The 24,690-nt window shown below is 46.5% G+C and overlaps 1 protein-coding gene across 3 annotated transcripts; it reads right to left on the bottom strand.

Annotated features, from left to right (window-relative positions):
- Window positions 1–1,340: 1,340 nt before the first annotated feature.
- On the bottom strand, window positions 1,341–24,591 carry RFWD3 (ring finger and WD repeat domain 3). Of its 3 annotated transcripts, none has more exons than XM_090149723.1 (14): window positions 23,937–24,457; window positions 21,864–22,254; window positions 20,234–20,463; window positions 18,396–18,496; window positions 18,113–18,310; window positions 15,945–16,036; window positions 13,928–14,042; window positions 9,394–9,622; window positions 8,097–8,247; window positions 6,039–6,215; window positions 5,034–5,248; window positions 4,551–4,768; window positions 2,938–3,119; window positions 1,341–2,764 (listed from the first exon to the last, which is right to left on the bottom strand). In XM_090149723.1, exons 1-13 carry the CDS (start codon window positions 24,220–24,222, stop codon window positions 2,976–2,978), a joined length of 2,547 nt encoding a protein of 848 aa, XP_090005849.1. In that variant the 5' UTR covers window positions 24,223–24,457; the 3' UTR covers window positions 1,341–2,764; window positions 2,938–2,975. The 3 variants fall into 3 exon arrangements, with proteins under 3 accessions (XP_090005849.1, XP_031470807.2, XP_090005850.1); XM_031614947.2 differs by adding an exon at window positions 24,502–24,591 and having other exon boundaries at window positions 1,342–3,119; window positions 23,980–24,182; XM_090149724.1 differs by lacking the exon at window positions 23,937–24,457 and adding an exon at window positions 23,085–23,606 and having other exon boundaries at window positions 1,342–3,119.
- Window positions 24,592–24,690: the final 99 nt, after the last annotated feature.

Raw genomic sequence — 24,690 nt, 5'->3', positions numbered from 1 at the left:
GCACACCCCAGGACTTCAGCACTGCCTCTACACCCGTTGCCCACCTCTGCTGATGAAGGCTGGTGCTTCACTTCCACTTTGTCTCCACTTATCTCCTGGGTCACAGCCTTGCATCTTCGCTTACCTGTGCATGGAAATAAGCAGAGTGAGGCAATGCTCAGATTCCAAGGAGGCTGGGGACAAACAGGAGACAGCATCTCTTGGGTCAGGGTGAGCCCCGTGCCTCCCACACTCACATTTAAAGAAAAGGAAAAAACAAAAGGCAATTTCCCCCTGATGAGCCACAGTTCTTCCCCAGCCTTCTGCTGCCTCCCTGAGCACTCACTGCTGCTCCCAGCTTGGTGCCATCTCAAGCACGGTGGGCAGACCCCCCATCCACCACCAGCGGAAGCAAAACCAACCCCTAGGGACTCTCCAATTAATTACGCTTCAGCAGGTGGGATAATCACTGAGATGCTGCTGAGGCACTTCCCCTCCTGCCCAGCACAGCCCAGGCACTGCCTGCTACCTGCTGGGTTCGTGCCGAGGTCACTCTGAGCATTAGATAAGCACAACAGGGCATAGCTCCCAACCTCCTCTATTTTTCACTACTCAGAGGCACTGTTTACCAAGAGATGGGACTGCAGCACTGTTCCACATCCCCTCAGTGCTCCCCAGCACTGCTGCAGCACCAAGATCTCATCAGCAATGCTCTGTGCACAGGTTTCCTGCAGGCACAACCCGGCAGCATCTGAGCCCACAGCTCACTGCCATCCAAACGCAGCTGGGCTTTTTCCCTTTAAGCAAAGATGAGTAAACTGAGCACTTCTGCCTCTTCAGTATTTCTCCCTAAAAATCTTTATCTCAAAAGGAGATAAGAATTAAAATGAGGAACGGTGCTCCTCCACAGCAGCCTGCAGAGAAGCAGCAGTGCACGCAGCCAACAGAAAGGCCCCATCTGCAGAGAGCAGAGCTTACCTATCACCTCCCATCACATTTACTTCAGGAGCTGCCACGGGGCTGCCCTGCTCCAAATCTTCCCAGAGACAGAAGCAGAAATAGCCACGTAGCAGCTCCCTGCCTCCAGCCCCTAATGACAGCTGCCCTGCATATTGCAGACACCGATTTTTCTTCTCCCTATCCCAGAATCTGCCCCTTTGACTCCAGACAAGATGAGCACCTGTTTAATTAACACATCTGACCTTCCCCCAGCCCTCAGTGCAGCTTTCTGCACACAGTTTAGGTGCTCTTTGCCAAAGCTTACTGTGAACCTGTGACAGCCATGTGTGAGGTTCTTAGCATCTAAAATTTTTGAAAAATTCTTCCAAACTCCGGGTTTGAATAGAATATCAAAATGCTATTCTCCTTTCATTTATTTCAACAGAATTTAATTTGTTAAAACCATCCGGCAGGAATAAGAGAGACAACAGAATATAATTGCTACCTGGAAAATCAGATGGGAAATCTTAGTTCCTTTCTTCCTGTGTGCATATGAATATTTTTTGGGGGAGGATGGAGGGCTCTCCATCCACTGAAAGCCATTATTTCAGTTTGAACCCAGTGCAAAACATGAGAAAGCTTACCTGCAAACAGGGCTGCTCGCTCACACCAAGACAAGCAGCATATACTGCTGAGGTGCTTCTAAGGTACAGCAGCACCAACTGTATTTGATAACTATAAACACTTTATTTTTACAGCATAGAAAAATAAAATAATATACATAAATTTACAAAGTTAAGCAGAGATCTCACCAGACTCAAGCAGGGTCCTATCTTGCACATCCCAGAAAACAAAACTGTTCTGGCAGTGTGAGTGGTAGCAGGTTCCACATGCCCAGGACAGATGCTGCTACCACAGTGCTGTGCTCAGGGACACAGTGCCAACGTAGGGACTTGCCCTGTGGCTTCTCTAACATCCTCACAGCTTTGCTTTTGATAAACAAAAGGAAACCAAAGTCCTGTCCCATGATTTGATTTGGAAATGGGCGTTCTCATACCCTGCAGCATATTCACAGTACAGATGCCAAGAATCAACTGCAGCAGCCAGGGCTGATCCCCATGGGCAGCCCCACTGATACCCCACAGGAGAAGAGCCAGCATTCTCCCACACTGTACGGGCTGTTGCAGTGCATCAGTACTTCAAGGAAGGACACACAGACTGCAGCAGCCAGTAGTACAAGTATCCCCCCACCCCCAACCTTTATATGAGTTTCCATTTTCCACAACCACGCTGCCCAAGATTGCCTGGATGTTGGTGGCAGGTGAAGGAGGAAGAGAGAGGGAGATGGGGACACGGTTAGGCAGCTACAGTGCAAAAAAAAAAAAAAAAAAGAAAATACATGCTCACAGGGAGAGAAAACAAAAAACTGCAGATTTTACAAGCCTGCTCTCTTCATGGCCACAACACAGGGTCTCTCCTCCTCAGGAACTGCTAACTGGCTTTGCCCTCTGCCTTCAAAAAAAAAGAACATGTGGAAATGTTCTCTGAAATAGTGAGCCTGCTTTTACACCGAGTATCAGCAACACTGGTGAGGTGCCAGCATTGCCATCTTTTCATCACCCAGTAATCACAGCAGGCCTCTATGTGAGAGTACAGTGGGAGTCGCAGGTCTTCAAGTTCCTTTTATTCTGTTGATTTGTAGAAGAGTTGCAAATCCCTCTAATATATTCACACTGGAAAAAGTGCAGCAACACACACTGGAGACGGGCCAAGAATTATTGCTGTGCTGAGGCAGCTTGCTGAGCTTGACTGTAGAAAATTGACCAATGGAGAAATAATGACAGACCTGAAAAAGGAGGATGGAGGATGACAGGAAGCACCCCAGGCACCTCTGTGTCCCAGTTCCTGACTGCTGCCAGAAAGGTGCTGCTGAGCTCCTGCCTCTTGCAAGCAGCATGTGCAGGACACCAAGCAGCATGTGGGACTGTGCTGTTGCTGTAGGGCCCATCAGCAGCACACCTGGGAAGCCCTCACGGGGAGCACCAGGGGGAACACGCTCACTGCCACTTGTAGAGCTTCACTGCCTTCTCTGTCAGAGTAGCCAGCAGGTGGGTTTGGTTCACCTCCATGGGGCAGATGTCCAGCACGGGCAGGTCAGCCTGCAATTTCTGCATCAAGGAGCCGCTGCCAGCATCCCAGAGCTGTGGGACAGAAAACATGACTGCAGGTTTCTCCTCCCCCATCCAAAACAGAACTTCTCTCCAAAGAAAACAACTGTTCTCCACCTCCCCCCACCTGCAGCACTTGGCCCACAGCAGCAAACACTGCCTCCAGCCTCCCAGGGAGATCTGTAAGCAAAGGGCTGCTCCACCCACACCTGGCTCTGGCACACATTTGTACTGGCAGCACAGACCTGATACAGCTCAATCATGCTCAACCAACCTGCCTGCTTTCAGGAAGTGTCCACATCTGTAGACAAGGGGCATGCAGCAGCTGTAACCTACCTTGATTTCAGTGAGGGTTTTGACACAGCCTAGCATTCCTGTACACAAGTGGGGATGTTATGGTCTAGACAGCTGGATCCCAAGCTCTAAAGCTTAGAGGTTTGTATCCCACCTGGGGGCACTTTTAGCACTGAGGGTCAGTTGCAAGCCTCTCCTTTATTCAAGGCATTTTCCTGAGCTGTCTGCTTATTTTTACTGAGTGCTGATGCAAACAGCTCTGACATAGGGAGGAGGCACCAGAAGGGTGACACTCAACCATCTTCATCCTGAAGAACTGCCTCCATCAAATCATTCCTAGCAGTTCCCTGAAAAAGCCAAACATGACTCTGCTAAATGTTTTTTATTCTGCTTTTCACCTTCCCTACTTCCTTCAGGATCTTGAGCTCCACTGTTTCACAGTCACCGTGGCAAAGGCTGCTGCTGATTTTCACGTATATTATTTCTTGTTTGCTGAGCAGACTTAGGGAAACATCATCTTATCTGACACCTCAGCAGTTGCTCCTGACACACTCCAGAAACATTCTGTGTTGCCTGCATCTCATTGTTGTGCCCTTCCACTAAGTGTTAGTGAAGTTCACACCTCCCTAAAACCAGGGTCTGGAGACTTTCCTCAATCTGCTTCAAGAAGCCTTTGTCTACTTTCACAGCCTGCTTGGGTAGCAGACTCCCAGCACGTCATCCTCATGCCCTTCCTTTGATCCTGACTCATCAGCTCTCACACTGTTGCCCATCCTCTGCACCTCAGCTGCTTCTCCACAAGAAGGACAAAGCTTCACTCATCTTTCCTCCTCCCTCTGCCCTGTCCACCTCTCACAGCACTTGGCACATTAGCTGTCCCACCAGGGCTCAGTTACTGCAATCACATTACACTGCTCAGTTGCAACAAGCCCAGCTACATTCCTCTGGCAGGCAGAAGGGGCTTGCTGCCTACATTCCCTTCCATGGATGTGGAATACAGGCTGATACTGGCCAACATCCCACACTATCAGTAGCATCTGCTACAGGAAAGCACAGGTAGTGCTTGTGACAAGGCAATTCCCACCAAAACACATCAATGCTGTGACTGATAAAGCTTCTCTCCCAAAGAATTGCAATAAAATCCCCCACACTGAACAGAACAGGAGATACCATGGCAGAATTAGATGCCTCATCACCAGCACACACAAAGATGCTGCCATCCTCCTCTGGGCTCTGGAAAATGGCATTCTTGGTCAGCAGCTTGCAGGTGGGTCCAGCACTGAAAGTCTGAACGGGGTTGGAAGAGCACACCACATCTTCAGAGGCCTCTGTCAGTGGGGTGCAGGTCAGCTCCATCAGGACACAACGCACACACGGGTTACTTTTACCTGTGGGGCAAAAGTAAAAAGGTAGCCCTTGAAAAATTTAATTGTGGACAAGTATAACTATAGGAAGACAAGCAAAGCCACCTTACAGCTACCTCCTTTCACCCTCACCTCTTTCTTACCTATGTGCAAACACCCGCTACCGTGGTGAAGGCAGATACCATGGTTCAGGTAGGTGCTCAGCTCCTAAGTTGCTGATGAACCAATAAATATAGCTGGACAGAGCATCAGCAAAAAGCACACACTGCAGATGCACACTGTTACTTACTGGGCCTGTACGTTGCGAGGCAGTGCCGTGTGGTGCTCTCTGTCTGAATATCAATGCACCCCCCTGGCTCCAGCAGCAGGTGATGAGGCCGGTAGGAATTCCCAGCCTTCTGTTCCCAGAAACAGGCTCCTTCCAAGGTCCCAGCCAGTATGCCACCACAGGGCAAAGAGGCTGAGGCCATTCGAGGCAGATAAGACAGTGATACCATGGGACACCTGAAAATGAGCGGCAAGAGTCAGTGTTGCCAATTGCAGTCAAGCAGCATTCTGCTTCACCACTCCAGAGCTCCCACAAAGAAAGGACGCAAGGCAGGCTATGAAAAGCCCTTCAGGGAAGGAACCCCAATGGGTTTGACGTGAATAAACAAAATTCAGCAAGATTACGACCTTATGCTTTAAATAGACATCATACAGCATACACCAGATGTGGTGCAATCCACAGCTTTAACATCCCAAACAGGGACAGCAGGCTTCAGCAGTCATCAGTACAGAACTTACTTATGAGACCTTTCCTTCACTGAAGGGGCAGGCCAAGTGACAAAAGCAACATGCTCAGGTTGTTTAACAGCAGCTTGACATGGCTAGGCCCCTATCTCAGCCTGCCTTGCATTAAGTCTTGGTTAAAGCATTAAAGCTTGTGATTGTCTTGGGCAGTGCGAAGACCAGAACAGCCTGACTGGCCAAGTCCACACTGCTTATAGGAGATCCCCTAAGATATGCTCTTAAATCAACATTTGATTCTGAGTAGAAGAGATGGAAGCACCAGTGTCCTGTACCTCCTTGTAATTTGTCTTTTTCAAAGGAAACATTAAACCCAGCTCCAAAAGCCAGCTGGTTCTGCTGCTGAGCTGTACAATGGCTGGGTCCATTTCTGATGGCTGTATGCCTTAAGATGCACTGGCCAAGTACCTACACTAACCATACATGTATCATTTATGGAGGGAGCTACGCTCAGCTTAACATACACCAGCAAAGCAGGAAGAAGTGACAAACCCTTATGCAATACCTGGACTTCTGAGGGACTAGTTCCTGGACGTGGGAGTTGGTGTCTCTCAGATCATATATCATGATGGAGCCGTTGACCAACCCAGCATAGATGTAATTTGTATCATCGAGACACCAGCAGCAGCTCCAGACAGGGCGGCCAGTATTGTATGTCTGTACCACAGTGTTTGTTGCCAAGCTGCAGGAGAAAAACAAACTGTTGGTCCTTCGCACAACACCTACTGGCAAGAAAGTGGTGCAACCACAGGAAGCAAATCAGGCTTCTTTATACAGACTCAAAAGCTAATCTCCTTAGATTGAATTCTAAATTACTACTCCCATGCTCTACACACGACTGCATAATCTAGATAGAATAAACCCTTTCATATTGTTTGTGAAGGAGGTTATAATTCTTCCAGGGTGATGCTTCCTTTTCTAGATTGATTTTCAGAGACTGGGAATGGATATCTCAGAGCAGGATCTCAGCTGCCTTATGGGAAAGAAATCTAAGTTACTCTTCTGGAAAAAAATCAGGAGAAACCCTCTACTGTAATCTCTTAACGCTGCATATTCCTAAAATCAAAGACTTGCATCTTCAGATTACATCTCATTATTTCCCTCTTTCATGAAAGGGACATTAGTTACGCCTCAAAAGAAACCACTTTATACAAGAGAGAAACAATGAGTGGGGTTAAGACTATTAAAAGCACATTTATAGTGCTAATTCTTTAGAACTTTAATTTGTGGAAGGCTGAAGAGGGAATGACATGGAGGGGCACAGCCCAGAAGAACAGATGGAGTTGGGCTCAGGTTAGAATATATGTTAGAAAGTACTCTTTGCCAAGGGGGGCACTGCCAATATAAGCTTGGTACACTCCAGTGAGACAGAAGAGAACACAATAAAATAACCCCTTTATAACTCATGGGGTTCACTTGGAAAAAGGCAATTATGTGCAGAAGTCCACAGAAGTAATTGCTCCCAAGGAACAACCACAAAGACCTGGCTGGAGAGAACTATCAGGGAGATGTGTATCAGAATAGAGGGTGGTTAAGAGCAAGGGAAAACAAAGCCTTTGTGCTAATTTAAACACTTGTAAACATGAATGGGGGACTTAATATCCTGGATAATTCCTTTTTGTAGGATAACTTGGAAATCAGTAACTGGGAAGGTGGCCAAGGGGGGGGATTCTTCTTTGTAGAAAGATGGTGCTGAAGCAAACACTGAACTCCAGCACCCTGGGGATCAAACACAAATGCAGAAAGATCACAAGTTCTGATGCAGTTCATCAGGCAGAGAGAGGCAGATGTGGAAATCAAGTTTAAGCAGCTCTTGCAACGAGAGCCTGCTCTGCAGGAAAGCCATGACAAGAACACCAACCTCAGTGGTTGTAAACCTGGCACACTGACTTAAAACTGCCCATCTTTGATACTAATTTTTAAATAGTCAACCAAGGATTTCAACACAGTACCACGGATGGGAAAGCAAGCATTCTTTACGTGTTTGTTACAGAATTATGTTCTCTTCATTGTTTCACATGTTGGAAAGAATGAGGATATTTAATCACATGACATATTCTGCCTAAGTCCATACTGACAGACACGTTGCTACAACTCAGGTCAACAAAGTTGTGAGTTAGCTTAAGCTTGAAGGGCAGCACAGAATAGCAAGAAAACACACATTTGTATGCTGAAAATCCCACCAGGGATGGAGAAACATCTCTCATCCTCTGCATAATTGTCTCCAGCCTGCTGTTTTCAGTCACTGCTAGCTCCAGAGCACCTGTGCTTCTCCAGCACACGCTCAACAATGCTGTGCACACACTTCAAATCCCAGATGAACGCCACAACCCACAAGACTTAAGTCAGAGAGGCCCACATCAGCACAGGGAACAAAGTGCTCAACCTAAACACAGTTTCTGCTTTATGCTATACAAGCTCCCGTGCTCCACATTTCACTGCAATAACAGAAAATCAAGCACAGAACAGCAGGGGCTACAAGACAATTACAAAATCCAATCCAGGCTCTTGCACAGAGCTGAACACTCAGCTGGGAAACGCTGCCTCCCCCAGCAAGGCTCACCTGGTGAGTTTGAGTGTGTTGTCCAGAGCAGCAGACAGCAGCAAGCCATCTGCACGACTGCCAAAAGCCAGCCCCCGGATCTGTTTGCTGTGGATGGGGATGTACTGACTGCTCTTCAGGTTGGCCACACTCATCATCTTCACACCGCAGCCTAACGAGAAGGATAAGGCAGGTTATTGCAAAGCAGCCTGTGTGTGAGGCAGGACACCTACCAGCAACTGCTGAGGAACCTGCAACTAGCAGTTCTACATCCCATCTACAATCTCCATATTAAAACCTGTGGTGGGGTGAACCACATCCCATTTATTTGCTCTTCTGAGTGAGAACTGCCACAAATCATTATTAAGTTCAAACAGCAACAGCGTAAAATCCTGAAGTATTCAAGCCAGCAAGAGCAAACCCAGTGTTACTGTTACAGTTCTCATTACACGAGCTGCTGCTCTTTAGTCAGTTTCTCCTAAATAAGCACAGCAGGATTACATGGCAATTTAAGAGAACAAGTGTCACAGCATAAAATGCTTACAGGTGAAATTCTCCTGCGTGCCACAAAGCCTCCATTCAGAGATTCACTCATGGCTCCAAAGAATAAGGTGAGTTGAAAACAGTGAATGGAATTTTCTTATGTTGAGATAAAGCACATTATTTGGTTAATGGTTTGGAGATTAAAACAAGCTTCACCATTCAGAAGGCATGAAAGTGCTTTGCAAATAAAGGCTCTCAGACTCCTAACGCTCCATCTGTTTCACAGGGACAGGAAGCTGGCACAAAGCCAGGTGTCAGTTCACTTGCCCCAGCCATAACAGCCAGACAGGAACAGCACTGCCCATGCTTCTTGGCCTCCTGCTCCCACACTGGGAGACAGTGCTCCTACCATTCATGCTAAAAGTTTGTTTTCTTTAAAAAAAAAAAAAAAAGGAGTTAGTTGACAGCACGTGGATCAATCCACCTGCAACACAGGGAACATTTCTTGCTCACGCTCAGGAGCAACTCTGCCTGCCCTTGTGTGCTGACCTCTTATTCTTTCACCTTCCTGAGGATGTGGCACTTGAGCAGAAGAGCCAGAGATCCTCTGCTAAGATCCCACTGCAGAAGCAAGGAAGGGGGAGACAAGTCATCCCTCTGGGCACAGGTCACCAAAGCAGAAGCACGGACCAGAGGTAGACTTGTGAGTGCTCCCCATTTATATGGCACATACAAAGGTAAAGCCAGAGAGAGAGGGCACAGGGAGCAAGCAAACATTTACCTTTTGTAAATTAATACCACCTACAAACCCCCAGATCTCGACTTGCTCATTTACCAGGAATAAAAGTAGACTGTGGAGAAGGCTGCGATACCACGAGACAGCTCAGTGAGTCACAGTATGCCATCACTCTGCAGTTCCCAGCCTGAGACACCACAAAAACCTTCTCCAAGTGGTACTTGCGCTGGCTCTGGCTGGAGGGGAGGCTGCCTGGGAAGCAGGTGCGGGAGTTGCCAGGTTGTTTAGAAGCACTGACGTTGTGCTGAGCCACCAGAGCCTTCAGCTCCTGCAAAGAAAAGAGAGCTTGGGGAGTTTTAATGCTCTGCTGGAGATGTAGCACCCCGTGCTATCTGATCCACGTACTTCAGGTGTTCCCATTCTCAGAGAAAGAGACTGCTCTGGCTCCACACTGTTTCTGAAACACTGCATTTCCCAGTCTGCTGACTGCAAGAGCAACAAAAGCATTCAAAGGTTCTGCAGGCTCTGGCTGAATCTACTCAGTCTGTTATTATATGTATTAGAAGAGAGGGCTCTGGGGCAACACAGAAAAGCCAATGACAATTATTACCAGATCAATGCTGTTTAGAGGAGAATGAACTGCCAAGTATTACATGCAGCTCAGCCACAAGAGACAGTCAATTAGAACCATTTTCCAGAATTTCCAGAATACCCCATAAAGGAGAATTAAAAAAAAAAAAAAAACAAACCAAAAACCTCCAGTTTCAACACAGACTGACTTGTTTCCTGCAACACCCTCCATTTAATGAAGATGGCCCTGTTCTTGTAAACCCTGGGCAGCAAATTCCAGGAACAACAACTCTCAAGAGCTCCTGCCTTGTTTTCTGCTTCATCCCCGCCTCCCTCCACCTCAACTGATGCTCAAGGATGCTCAGCAAAGCCCTCGCCAAGGACACCTTCCATCAGCCACAAACAAGATATTCTCCAACTCCCCTTCCCACAGAGAGCACTGGGGGAAGGTGGGTGATGTGAGGAGTGGCATTGCTATATTTACATCACCTGTAAGTGGTCACAACACTTCCTGAGAACAACTCACTGTGCTCCAAGGGCAAAACCAGGCAGTGCAGTACCCCAGTGATATTAAAGAGAGGATATACATTAAGAAAATTACTACTTGCTTTCTGTTGCAACTTGGATTATGCTTCAAATACCACATAATTTTTAAACAATTAAAGGGCCACAAGAAATATAAATATATTAGTAGATTGCAAGCTAGCCTCCATACTGAGCCAGCCAGTATCACTTAACTTGTGTACAAGCATAGGCAAGAGTTCTCAAAGAGGCAAGACCAAATACCAAGCTCTACATTAACAGCTGTCATCAAGCCCCATAACTTCTGGGGACTGCTCAAGAGGAGAGCAGCCCCAATGTCTTCCAGAGCAATTCTGCATTCCAAATCCCCCATGAGACTAAAAATGGAGCCTGAAGACTCAAGATGAGCAAAGATAAAATCTGGGGAAGATGGGGGAGGATGTAAGGGGTGCCAGGATGCTGACAATCAGAAACTATAGCTTCAGGCTTGGAGTAAGCAATCAGTATGTACACAGGTAACTTAGAAGAAAGCAGCTTTTCATCAAAAATTTAATAAGCCCTACTTCTGAAAGACAGAAAGATGCCACCACCACTGAGAATGAGAAGAGATTAAAAATATTTGTTGCTCTGGGGAGTTTATAAAACTCTTCTTGCCACCTGCACTCAAAATTTCAATTTTATGCAAGATCTTCATTAAAAAGAAAGGCAGGCAATTAAAAACACAAAGGCCATCAGTATGTCTGCATTTACAGCCAAAGGATGAACCCAGCAGAACCAGGAACTGGAGACATTACCAAGGCAACTACAAACACTGCACCAAAGAACAAACCCCTCTAACTGTGCTCAAGAACAACACGTCTGGTAGGATAAGCTGATTGCTTCCCTTGAGATGCTGTGCAGTCTGCCTGGCTCCTGCTCTGATGAAGGAACAACTGGAGAAAGAATCATAGAATGGTTTGGGTTGGAAAGAACCTTTAAGATCAACTCATTCCAACTCCCTGCTATAGGGAGGGACACCTCCCTCTGGACCAGGCTGCTCATAGCCCCACCCAGCCTGGTTTTGAATGCTTTCCAGGGAGGGGGCATCCACAACATCACTGGGCAACCTGTTCCAGAAGAGGATATCCAGCAAAAATCTTCTAGAGAAATATGCATGAAAAGCTGAAATAGGAGAGGACAATGAATAGGAATGGAAAACAGCCAGCTACAACAGATTCAAGCCAGTTTTCTTCTAAGTATTAGGTTAAGGGTTGTAATAGCTGATACAAACCTTTAAAAACAAAAGCAGTTATCAGATGACAGCCACTCCTTGGCTGTGCTCCCACAGACCTCTTAGAGAAGTCATGCCTGCTATCTTGCTCTACATGGCCTAAGATTTGCATTTAATAGAGATAAATGCATGACCCTATAACTGCAGTGCAGCACTAAAGGCATCGAACCTGAGCCAAGGAGCCTGGAAACAGCATTTTTAATACACATTCCACAAGAAGGCTGAAGCAAGCTCATTTTTGTGTAAGAAAAGCATACAAAAGGATCATAAGCAATATGACACAATGCACAGTTCTCATGCACACTAACAACAAAGAAGGGCTCACACGAGGGCTTTGGGGGAACTGAAATCTTAGAGAAAACATAAGCCATAAGATATCAAAGTTTGTGTGCAATCAATGAGAACAACTCTTCCAATAAAGTCTTGTGCAACTGGACTATTCCACTTTGGAAGTCCCTCTGAACGTGTGGGTATTTCACAAATTCGTAATCCCACAGCAGTGTTTTCTGTGGTGACTTCCACCTTCATACACCAATTAAACACATTTTCTTGTACAATCAACCATACTACTCACTGAAAGGGACAAGGGCAGCAAACGTCAGATGCAACAAAGTCAGTTCTCAGTGAGAACAGTGCACTGTCCAGAGAGGTTTTGCAGTCTGCTTCCATCAGCTGATAAGTTGATGCCCCAAGCAACCCAATCTAATGCTGAAGTTACCCAGCTAGGGTTGGGCTGGAAGCTTCCAGGTGTCTCTTCCTATTGTCCCTTCCTGTGTAAGTAATTGCTTTACTAGATGACCTCCCATAATGTAAAGGATTAGTTTTGCATACGCTCAGAATATAATCCAGCAGTTCAGCAGCTTATTCTATGCTTCCCACTGATATACGACTCCCCAGCAAATTGTTCTTCACTTCCAGTTCATTCACAGCATAGACAAGTACCTTGAAATTGCTTCCAGCATTCACATCAAGTGATGCAGGACAGTGATGAATGCAGTATAAATACTGAAATGGAGCTTAAGGACACAGGGTACTTAATCTTTATAACGTGCGACTTCAACTCAGTTAGACTGGATACTCTATCATCTAATACCTAAAGAACTGCAGAAAGATGTTTTGGACCTGCAGTTTTATCTTATTCCTGTCATTCTTAAGCCAAAGTTTATAGCAGACCAGTTTTCTCACACACCCTGATGAGAATACAGCCTCATGCAGGTATTTAGTCACGTGTTACATCACTTGGAAAAACTTTGGCAAAAAAGGATGTTGCTTAATGTACAGACATAAATAGCCAAGGCTCTGAAAAATCCAAAAGTAGAGAAAAGCTTAAAGCTGAGCAAGGCACCAGACAGGGAGAGATGAGGCAAGTTATATGACCTACTTCATGCAACAAAAACGTAGCAAACCGGCTGTGACACCCAGTGCAATGCAACAGGTGAGGTAACTCACAGGAGGAACTTCCAGCAAGGTCCACAACTTCACAGAAATTCTGTGAAAGCAGCTGTGGCAGGTTACAAAATACTACACGTTTCATGAGCCAGGAAGAAAGTTGCCGTTTAGCAACCAGTCGTTCCTTTTCAGTGTATTCTGAGGAGACAGAGGTGCTTCTCAGCAGCTGTAGAACCCCAGCTGACCACAGTGACAGGCTCACAGTGCAGGAAGTGCTTAGCTCAAATCTTGATTGACCTTTGCAATACATTTAGGGGTTTTGTTGCTTTGTTGGTTTTTATTTTTGTGAATGTCCACAAGCATGCTTCCCTCACCAACTATTTATCAAAAACTTCCCATTATAGCATAATTCTATAATATATTATAGAATAAGATTTTCAATGCTTATTTTGTTGCAATTAAAGAAAGATTAGGTGGGATGATTGGTGGCCCTGCCTGTGGCAGGGGGGTTGGAGATTCATGATCCTTGAGGTCCCTTCCAACCCTGGTAATTCTGTGATTCTGTGATAAGTGGGACAAATTTGGCACTGCATTACCAGACCTTGCTAGCAGCCACGGGAGCCGAGGAGCAACCTGCAACATCAGCAGCACAGAGCACTTACTTTACACTGCACTTGTGACTTTAAGTCTTCGAAGCAAAAATGAACTAAGCAGCACTAAGCAGCATGCATAACTATACTAGCCTGGGATACTGAGAGTCATTGACCAATTGAGTTTACTAAATCCTACTGGATCTGGAATTCTGCCTTCTCTCCTGTAAGGAAGCAAGAGTCAGGCTGGGGAGAAAGGGAGTCCTCTGTGCATCAGGAGAGTCAGACTCACCTGAACTTGCTTACGGAGTTTGCTGCATTCATCTGTCAGAACCTGCAGCTGGAGCCGGCTCTGTGCAGATTCCAGCTCTGCCTGTCTCCGCAACTTCTGCTCCTTTTCTAAAGAGCTGGATGAGAGAGAGACAGAAAAAAAACAAACCTCAGGGCTAGGTATTGCTGAGATGCTTCTCTGCTGACTGCTGTCCCTGAACTTTGTTCAACACAGGTCCCACTCAGGTAAATTCAGACAGAACGGGATGCTAGAGTCATCCAGTATGTTCACCTTAATTGTACTGAATGACTCAATTATTGTTCCACAAGGATAAGAGCCTTTCTCCTCACCCTGTGGAGCCCAAACACACTCACTTGGAAAAAGAACAGCCATAAAAGGCCTGTATTAAAATTTTACTTTCTACCTCATCTTGAGCCTAAAAGCGCACATAAAAAAATTAGCAGCAGCTGTTTTGAAAACATACTTAAGTTTTGCTTTCTTAAGTACTTTACATATGAAGGAGTAGTTGAAGGGGGGAGGAGGGGGAAAGAAACACCATTACTCCTTAAAATTATCTGCACGTTGGGTCTGTATTGATGCTGTGTTCCAAAAGCTGCAGTACTCTGGATATTTCAGCAGTTTACATGCAGGAGATCTAGCTTGCCTAAGCACCTTTAAAATACACAGACCTAGCCTTGCACATTTATCAAGCAAAGAGTTCTGTCATTTCCTTGTAGCTTCGCTGTGTTATTCCTTGGTTGCATAAGAAACAGATGAAGCTCTGTATTGAACCATAGCATACACAGCCACCCAGAATCAAAAGGGCAGCTCTTCTGAATGCAAGGGACAAAACCATAAGCTCATACCTAACTCAAGGCTATGTGCAAACAATATTGATGTATCAGGGTCCACATTTGTCCCCTGCTCGTGGCTACGTGCCACAAAGCAGCCACTGCCAGTGAGTGAGAGGGACTGACAGGCAGTCAGTGCTGTCTGCCTCCCAACCAACAGCAGGAAGGAGACAGATGGATGGCAAGTGGGAAGAGCTGCTGTAGGATCCTGAGACACATGCAGCAGTCACCTCTACCTGAGGAACAACAAGATTTAAGCACCCAAATGCCTTCTAAGGATGCGAAAACAAGTTTTACTCTGTTTGTTTTGCTGTATCTATCCAGCAAATGCAACTGTGACCTTCCTAAAGGTGCAGTTCAAACACCATCGGGCAGCAGCGATCTGGGCAGAAGAGATATCTTCCCCTCATGATAGTTATTCCTCAAACATCTCTGATTAATAATTACTAGCATGGGGAGGTGTCTGTTGAAAAAGTGTTGAAAGACCAGTATTATGCTCAGGAACATGTTACAGCAGATCCAATTAAATTCTATTCACTACAAGATTCAAGGGAACTCAGAAGTCTGCAGTCCTGCAATTTCAAAATAGTATACGTGACAGCATCTCAGCAAAAAGAAATTTGTGCCCATTTTCCACTATTCCTTTTTTCGAAGGAAAAAAGTCTATACTGAAGTTGGAAGGGGGAGCAGAATCAGAGTGATGCTTGCTGACCTTTGTAAGTAAAGCTACATGAAGAGTTTGACAAAGCAAGATGGAAAGTGATTCATAGGAGAGATTACTCCATCTAATGCATGCAGAAAAGATGACAGTAAAGGTCAGTTATTCACCCTTCTTGCATTTCTAATTATGCCTCGCTTTTCTCATCTAATGATGAATTAGCAACATACAGCTTCTGGCAACAACCCTTCACGTCCTCCTGCGATGACATTTCAGGATCCAGCACAAGATACCTTTTGCAACCCGAGTGCCACGAAGTGCAAACTCAGTGTTCCTATTTCCAAAGAAACTTCTCCTTACAAGTAAGGCACAGGTAACACAGCAAGATCTACGACAGCCACGCTCACGATAACCCCCAAGAGAATGCACAAAACGGATTAGGTAATACAGGAAATTAAAGCATAAAGTAAAAGCCAGGCTGCTGCTTTCCTTGACATGCAACCAGCGAGGCTGTCGGGGACACCCGTACCTCTTCATGCGTTCCTGCTCACTGGTATCCAGTGCCTTCAGAGTCCGGGCATACAGGACCACGATGTCAGAACGTTTTGCTTTCTTATTGCACTGAAAGAAAAAGACACCATCAGTTCATCTATAAGAACACCACTAACCAGGCTTTGCATCCCTACAGATTGCTAGGTACTATTCTGGATATTCCTTAGGAGTTCTGAAGGGAGGCACTGCCACTTAATGTCACAGCATGTTTGCGAGACACCCCATCCTACAGGCACTGCAGTTCTGCTGTTGGTCTGCAGTGCAGATCAGACCTTGCATTATTGAAGGTGCAACAGAATCCAGCTGCCTGTTCCCCAATAAATTTATTTTGCTAAAGCACCAGAAACACAGCACAGTCAGAAAATCCACAGAAAGGAGGAGAAATGACCCAAAGCAGCATGACAGCCAAACCTTGGAAAGCATCAAGACTGGCATCAAGAGCAGAACCCGGGCCCCCAAGGCTACTCCCAACTTTGGCCTATATTTCATATTCCTTTGATCAAACCCTGCAGGCCCAAATCCTCACAAGCATTCCTGTAACAGTATCAAACATTGCCATTCCATTGATTTTGTGATACAAGGAGAGTCAGGTGCTTCAATCACTTTGTGCACTTTGCTATGACCAGTTCATACTTCAGAAAGAAAGGACAACACCTCCCTGAGCTGGGACCTGTAAGAAATTACAGTATCTGAAATCTTCCTGTTCTGCAAACATACTTGGCTGATCGGAAAAGAGGCAGTGAGCACTGAGATAAGTAAACTCAACGGTGAGCTAAATTGCTATGTGCATTTCAACTGCAGACTTCTCTATTATTTAGCAGCATGAAGAAACCAAGGGCGACAGTTTCAGACCAGACAACTTCCCCCACACCTCAGAAAACTGCTTTGCAGAGCAGTGAGTGGTGAAGGCAGCTTTCCTGGCAGCCAACAGCTGTCACCAACAGGATCTGGAATGCTGCAATTTCACAGTAACTGCACTACTCAAGCCACTTAGTATACAGAGCAGCACGCACAGCAACTTGGTGCTATTCATTTAGAGAACACTCAGCCTGCAAGGAACGGCGAATGAAAATGAAGGATGATGATGTAGCTGCAAGATTGTCTCCAGAACAGGAACTTCTCACAGGGAATTTTCACTAATCACATTAAAAACAAACAAAAAAAAACATTAAATCAGGAAAAAGTACCCCTTACAGATCGTTAAGGTTCAAGAAGAAAGCAAAGTGCCAAAGAGCAAAGAAGGTCTCACAGTTTTGCCTGAGCATAGAGCAGACAAAAAGATTACACACAATTGTCAGAGATGGGCAAAGTTAGGTCTGGGCCTTTGCTGTGCTAACAGTGAGTCTTTGGGCTTAATCACAGTGCACCTCAACAGGAAGCTTCTTGTGCAAGGAGGGAATCCTGCAAAGAGTCAAGCAAGACCATGGAAGCTCTCAAAATGAGAAAGCCAAAAAATGCTGAGCTTCCAGACACTGCCTTGAAAAGCAGGAGAAATGAACTTCCATCTACATGGCACTCACTGACCTATTTTTGTCAACACAGACCTAATCAAAAGAACAGTTTCCAGTATAGAAACAAAAAAAGCATGGAAACAGAAGCAGAAAGAAGCACCTAAAGAAGCAGATCTATCAATTGCAATTGCACGTTAAAGGATGTGGCTTGTTTCTCAGTTCACTTTCTGAAACCTACCTGAACAGCCTGATCTTTAGGCTGCAAAAGTAGATGCAGTCCAAAAATAGCAGTTAAACCTACTGAAAATGGTTCTCAGACAGATTTCCAGTCCAATAGTGCATTCTTTACGCTTAATTGCTTCTAGGAATCTGTCTGCCATTCCCACACTCCAGGAACAGCGCAGTGCTCTGAAACCAATTACAGGTTGAGTTCAAACTAGCAGGCTTCTGAGCCTGCTAGTCACAAGCACTCTACTTCAGGGGAGAAAATCCATGTCAGAATCTTTCCCTTGAAGCACTGCTAGCTGTGCCTACACCAGATGCATCAAAATAATTGTGATTTTTGTTACTCCTGACAGCAGGCATAGGTGGTTTCTTTGTAGAACAAGTAACTGTAATAGTTATGGTGACCATGCCTGCAGCACAAGTCACCCAACAGCAAGTCCTTCCCAGAGCACAGAAATGCCCACTTTACCTGGGGACACTTCCCTGCCTGCCCCTTGAGCCACCTGTCAATGCAGGTGTAACCAAAGAGGTGCCCACAGCGCAGGGCTGACAGACGGTGGTCCCCAGCATTGGTCCACGGCTCAAAACAGATGGCACAGGTGTCCCCCTCCTCCTCCTCCAGTGCTGCAGCGGGAATTGGTGCTTCCTGTTTCTTCAGTGGAGTTCTCTAAGATTTAAAAAACAAACTCTCTGTAGACAAATGTGGTTTTTACCATATGTAATCTGTCTCCAAAAGCATTAGGTCATCTCACCTGCTTTTGCTGGGCTTCAAATTCTTCATCCTCACGATTTCCATGTTCCACAGAAACTTGAGGCAGAGTTTGAGGCAGCTCTGCTTGATCCTGACTGGAAACTGAAGAAAACATTGCTTAAATAAACTGATACCTATGGGGGAAGACAGGTTCTCCTTGACTTGATGATCACTTCATCAGTACAAGCAGCGTGACAATGGTACAGGTTACACACAGAGCTTCAGATCAGCATCCTGGGTACATGTCAGGCAGTTGATGTGTAAGCCCTTCTGTTCAACAGCAGTAGTACTGAAGAACTTTCTGTTATTTTTTTATAGAAAGATGCAGAATTCCAGCACATTTGGTGACAAAGGAGAGCTTTAGAAGACAGAAAAGCCCTGATAACAATGGCTTTTCTGGCTTGCTAGGAACAAATACAGCTGCATACAGATCTACGGTTAGGCTGAAGTAAGGTTACAGACCTGCACCATTGTGCTCAGAGAAAGACAGATACCATCACGGAGAAGTTATTTTGCCAAGAGACCTAAGTATGAATATTTCATGTGCCAAGGAGGCATCTACCATATGCTGTCTGTCCACTCACCCTGACTTAAGCAGTTTTCCAGCTCATGGTTATCTGAACTATTGGTTCTGCTGGGCCATATGTTTTTGTGGTGTGCCTGTTAGCCCTTCTGTTGAAGCATGGGCACACAGCAGAGCTATGTTTGGATTACCATCCCTGGCATACTAAAAAGGAGCAGAAAGCACTATCTCCTTCAGCCCCCTGACAAAACAAGAGAGTTAGTAGCCACAATTAGTATCCGAGGCAGATATTCTCAATGCAATGGAGAGTTATCACCTAACAATGCCTTGTGTTAATAATATTTTCAGTGCCTAAAGCTCTGGGATGAACAGGAATCAGCAGCTTACATAAGCAAGAAAAGACAAGGGGATTCCAGAAAACCCAACAGAGAGCATATGTTCATACAATATTAGGCAGCACTTAACAGCTTGAGCGCCCGTCACGTGTAAGACTAGCTAAATGCAAGTGGGATTAATCTGCTCAAAGAGGCCTCTCAGATGTACCCCAGAAAACCATCAAGAAAGGCTGGCTAATGGAAAACAAAACAAAAACAGACTGAAGCGTAAGGATGTTCCTTAGAGACTGGAATCTCTAGGAAACTGAGAAATGAGAAATGTATGTTTCTTATATTCGTTAGTCATCATTAACCTTTGAACACCAAATTTACTACTTGTCACTCTTACATAAAATACATTCACCAGAAACCAAGTCACTGAAATGCAAGCAGCCTGTGAACTCGAGTTTGAATCAAGGAAGAAAAAGCTGAGAAAAAGACCAAGCTGTTCTACCTTTATGTCCTAAGCTAAGTGTCACAAGAAGTTACGGGAATGAAAATTACTTTTTTCTTACTACTTTGGTTTAAAGTAAAATATCCTGAATCTGAGAAGTGAAAGCATTGCTGGCCTCCAAACAGAGATGTGACCTGACATCTTCAACAATCCTCCTCAGCAGCAGGTAACAGAGGAAACGTTTTAGGTAATAACCTCAAAAAACTTCAAGTTATTTTGAACGCTTCCAGGATTATTTATAAGCAGCAGCCTGCAAATAGCAAAAAGATTATATTTAAAATGACAGTGACAATTGCTCACTGCTGATACTGCTCTTAGGAACTTCTTGCCAGAAAGCCTTGTGGTAGCAACCTGCTCCCATCAGCTGTGGGCATAATGATCTCTTAGCACCGGCTGTTGTGAAGCTCCAGAGTATTTCCCTGCTGAGTTTTGAAGCAGCACAATAAGTTTCAGAAATTTAATATCCACAGCACAAATGAAGCACAAACCTGAGCTAGCTGCTGCAGGCGTCTGCTGGGCTGCTGGAGGCAGCGGTGCTGCAGTCTCCACCTCTTCCTCCTCAGAAGTGCTGCTGTCAGAGTCACTCGACTGCAATTCTGTGACCTGTGATGTGTGCTCCTGGCTGCTCCCCACAGTATGCGAGGGCTCCAGATGTGAACCTGGTATTGTAGCTGGCTCCTGTGTCCTGCTGATCTGAAAGTAACTGTCCAACGCTGCCCTGCATCCAGAGAAGGCAGAAATGAAGGTCACAGTTCTTTCAGGTAAACTGGAGACTTGGTATGCTGTCCCAGCTCACTCTCAGAAAATCTCACAGGCCCTAGTGGCAGATAGGAAAGCAACAGATTTATCAAGGCAGACCTGGTCTGGTAAGGAGGCAACAGCATACAATTGCCTGCTTTATGGACAGTCAGCAATATCACACAGCAACATCTTCACAGAGCTTCACACACACAGCTTCACCTTGCCTGCTCAAGAAAATGTCATTACTACGCATGACTTTATTTTGGTGAAGGGCATTGGTGGGGTTGAAGAGAAAATAAGCAAAGACTTCAGTACTACACACTGACAGCCTATGGAACTCCTACACTGTAACTACAGTCACGACACAGACCTGGTTCCCATCCCTCCAGAGAATATTAGCTATTAGATATCTAATTTAGATACATGAGGCTTGTATCAGAGCCTCATTTCACTGACTGCAGTGCTTAGTCTGGTCACCTTCCTCCTTTCCTGTCTACAGGAGCTTTATCCCTGGAAAGCAACATCCTCCCTCTTCCCACATCATCCCAGCTATCATCTCAATTATCCTTCACATTCAAAGCAGTTTTTGCGAGGTTGCTTCTAGCCCAGAGAACTACAGTGACCTTCACAAACAATCCACGGGCAAACAGTACAGCAATGTTTAATCACCAAGGAGAAGAGGAGATCTTGGTCTCACTGAATTTCAAGGCAGCACTCCAGTTAATTATAACTTCACCCTTGGCATTTGCAAAAGCTACAAAGATGAGACAGAAACCAAACAAACCAGAAATAAGGATTTCTTTCTAGTTGGGTAGCATGCCCACTCATCACCTCATCAACTCATCACTAACAGCCCTAAACATAGAATTTTACTTTGCTTGGACACGACAAAAATCTACAGGAAAAAAAACAATGTCAGTTTGCATTTTTTACAACAGTTTCTGCAGCAATTGTCACCTAATTAGGCAGCCCTCAAATCAAAGGTGAAACAGAAGAAAGCACAAGCTTCACTGAGCTAAATGCTGGCTGGGACTGCTGAGAGTCAGCTCTGCTGCAGGAAGCACCAGCAGGAATCTGGCAGAGCAGAAGAATGATAGGAGCAGCTCTGCACACTAGAAAGTGCAATAGTGTGCAAGTCAACCACGCTACCAACAGAAGAACTGAGAAGGGCGGGTTCATTTAACAAAAAGCAAAATACATCACCAGATGAAATCAGAGAGCCATCAGAGCTTAAAAGGGTTGTGAGGTGCTTGGAATTTGGCCACAATCACACACCTGGACCGAGCCGGGCTCTACAAGCCAGAAAGCAAGGCAGTTTTAAACCAATGTCAGAGCTGGTAAGGGCACAGCTCAGACACAGCTTCACTCCTGCTTTACCTGGCACTGACTATCCTCTGGGAACCACCGACTCTCGGCTGCCTGCGAGCGCTCCTTCGTACCCGCGGGCGCTGCACAATCTGTGGCCCAGGCAGCAGCTGGTGCTGGTCAGACGCCCCCTGCAGCCTCAGCAGCCCGATGAGAGTTGAGGGAGGATTCGCCTGCTGGTCAGGATCAGCAGCTGCTTCCCTTGTGGCATCAGCAGTTGATAAAGTAACGACTTCATCATCATCGGAAAGAACGATAGTGCTGCCTCCTCTGCTGCTCAGCGCTGGAGCCTGGGAGGACAGCGCCGTGTGAGCAGTGGGCTCTGCAGGAAGCATCCCCTGGTTCTCCAGGGAGTAGTTCACCACTGGTTGGAGATCAACTTCCATCTCTTCCTGAGCCATTTCTGTCAAAAGAAAAAGAAAGCTATGAGCATTCACAAGCCTGCACCCCACTTGTGGCCTGATGGCAGCAAGAACTGCCTGCAGCACTCAGTGACCACAGAAGCCTTCAGAATTCAGACTAATGAGACAAGTTGTCATTTTGCCTTTGACATAAGTAGAGATAGACTGTCTCAAGTAGATCCACGTATGTGAGCTGGCACAGCCAGCAGCACCTTCGTGAGACCTTCATCTGAAGCCTTTAGCTCAGCAGCAGTTAGCACCAAAGGCACATTGCAAATCCTGTTAAGTAAACCTTCAGATGAGCACAGAAAGTTCAGGATATCGTGTACCACTACTTCCCAGTAAACGCATTAGGATCTCAGAGGAAAGAGTTTGAAGGCATCTTAGAGATCCTCCATGGCAAAAAGAGAATCTGCAGCTAAAACACTGACAGAACACTGCAGCTGAAACAGAACTGCAGAAACACTGACAAACACAGCCAGAGATGAGCTCTGCAGAGCATCCAATCCTTTGCAAGCAGGCAGTCTCACCACATAGAAAAACTCAGATTCACAGAATCACAGAATTGCCAGGGTTGGAAGGGACCTCAAGGATCTCCAACCCCCTGCCACATGCAGGGCCACCAACCATCCCTCCTAATGCTAGACCAGGCTGCCCAGGGCCCCATCCAATCTGGCCTTGAACACCTCCAGGGATGGGGCATCCACAGCCTCTCTGGGCAGCTGTTCCAGTACCTCACCACTCTCTCTGTAAAGAACTTCCCCCTGACATCCAACCTAAATCTCCCTTCCCTCAGCTTAAAACCATTTCCCCCTGTCCTGCTGTCACTCACCCTTTCAAAGAGTTGATTCCCCTCCTATTTGTAGGCTCCCTTTAGGTACTGAAAGGCTGCAATGAGGTCACCCCACAGCCTTCTTTTCTCCAGGCTGAACAAGCCCAGCTCCTTCAGCCTGTCCTCATAGGGGAGGTGCCAGTCCCCAGATTATTTCATGAACTGAACAAATAAAAGCAAATCATTTTGGGGAGGAGAGAGTAGATTAAGTTCTGCAGTCTGCCACTGGTCATTTGCCTCCCATGTTTTTTGGCAATTGCAAATCTGAAAGGCCTTGGGAATAGCAGATCTTTAGCATTACGTAGGAGCCCAATGTGCACAACAAAACTTCTCAAGACAGATACCATGCAAACAGAGAAGAGTGCTTTCAGTAGAAAGAATAACTAGAGAACGTATACAAGAACTACAAAAGGTGGTTATACTAACATATTTTGATAGATCTTTTAATGAACTCTTATTAATCGGTTTAGAACACTACTCTAATTACCATTAGAATCACTAAAGTTGGAACAGACCTCTCAGACCCCCCCCCATGCCCACGTCCCTCAGTGCCACATCCCTATGGCACTGGGACACCTCCAAGGATGGTGACTCCCCCCCACACACACTGGGCAGCTCTGCCACTGCATCACTGCTCCTTGGGAGAAGAGGTTTTCCCCGATAACCAATATTTCAGCCTAAATTAGGGCAGAAAGCAGACCAAGCCCCATCCCCCATCTGACCAGGCACAGATACACTTACAGCAGTCCTGCTTCCCTAGCATCAAACTCAGATTTGCGTTAAGACTGCCACGTGCAAACCCTTATTTTCCTCACAGTGGAAGCCTTAAAACACCGCACAGGGTTAGCTAACCCGAAGCGTCTCTTAGGAAAAACGTTAACGTTGGCGTTTTCACCGTGACACTTTGGTGCCTTCCTGGAAGGTCAGCGCCTCCCCGCGAGAGCCGCCGGTGCCTATGGGCGGAAGGCGGCTGTGCAGAAGCTCCTCGGGCGCAGGTCAGAGGGCTCGGGGCAGCACCGCCGCTGGAGCAGCAGCTTCCCCTGGCGGACGGTCGGGTCTCCGAGAGCGCAGCTCTGCTCCTCCATCCATCCACCGCACCTTCGAGACAGGGGGGACCAACAGAACACAAATAAATCATCGCTACGCGGCAAAACCAGGAGCGCGCCGCGCAAACGGAGCCGCGTTTGTGGTTGCGCCGACGGTTTTCTCCCCACAGGATGCAGCGCGGTGCTGAGCAGGGCCTGCCGACACAGCCCAGCCCCGGGCACCGTCCCGCGCTCCACCCGCTGCCTCAGGGCCCGCCGCCCCCCGGCCTCCCCTCACGCCTCCCCACAGCCCCGCAGGCTCAGCTCTGCCGAGCCACTCGAAGGAAGGGGGAAGGGAGAACCGAGAGCCGACCGGCCCCGGCTCGGCCCACCTCACGGCGGCTGCCTGCCTGCCTGCCTGCCTGCCGCCCGCGCCGCTCGAGCTACGCGCCGCCCCACCCCCTCAGCCCTATTGGCCCGACGCTCCTCCTGCCGCCGCTTCTATTGGGCGAGCCGAAAGCTATGAGGATTTTCATTGGTGGAGCGCTCTGTCAGTCTGCCTCCGTGAACGGACTGTGGAG

This window comes from Phasianus colchicus, chromosome 13 (assembly GCF_987193195.1).
Source record: "Phasianus colchicus chromosome 13, bPhaCol1.hap1.1, whole genome shotgun sequence".
In the NCBI taxonomy this organism is placed as follows: domain Eukaryota; kingdom Metazoa; phylum Chordata; class Aves; order Galliformes; family Phasianidae; genus Phasianus; species Phasianus colchicus.
The sequence above is the reverse complement of the archived record's forward strand: the minus strand, read 5'-3'. Positions and strand labels throughout refer to the sequence as shown.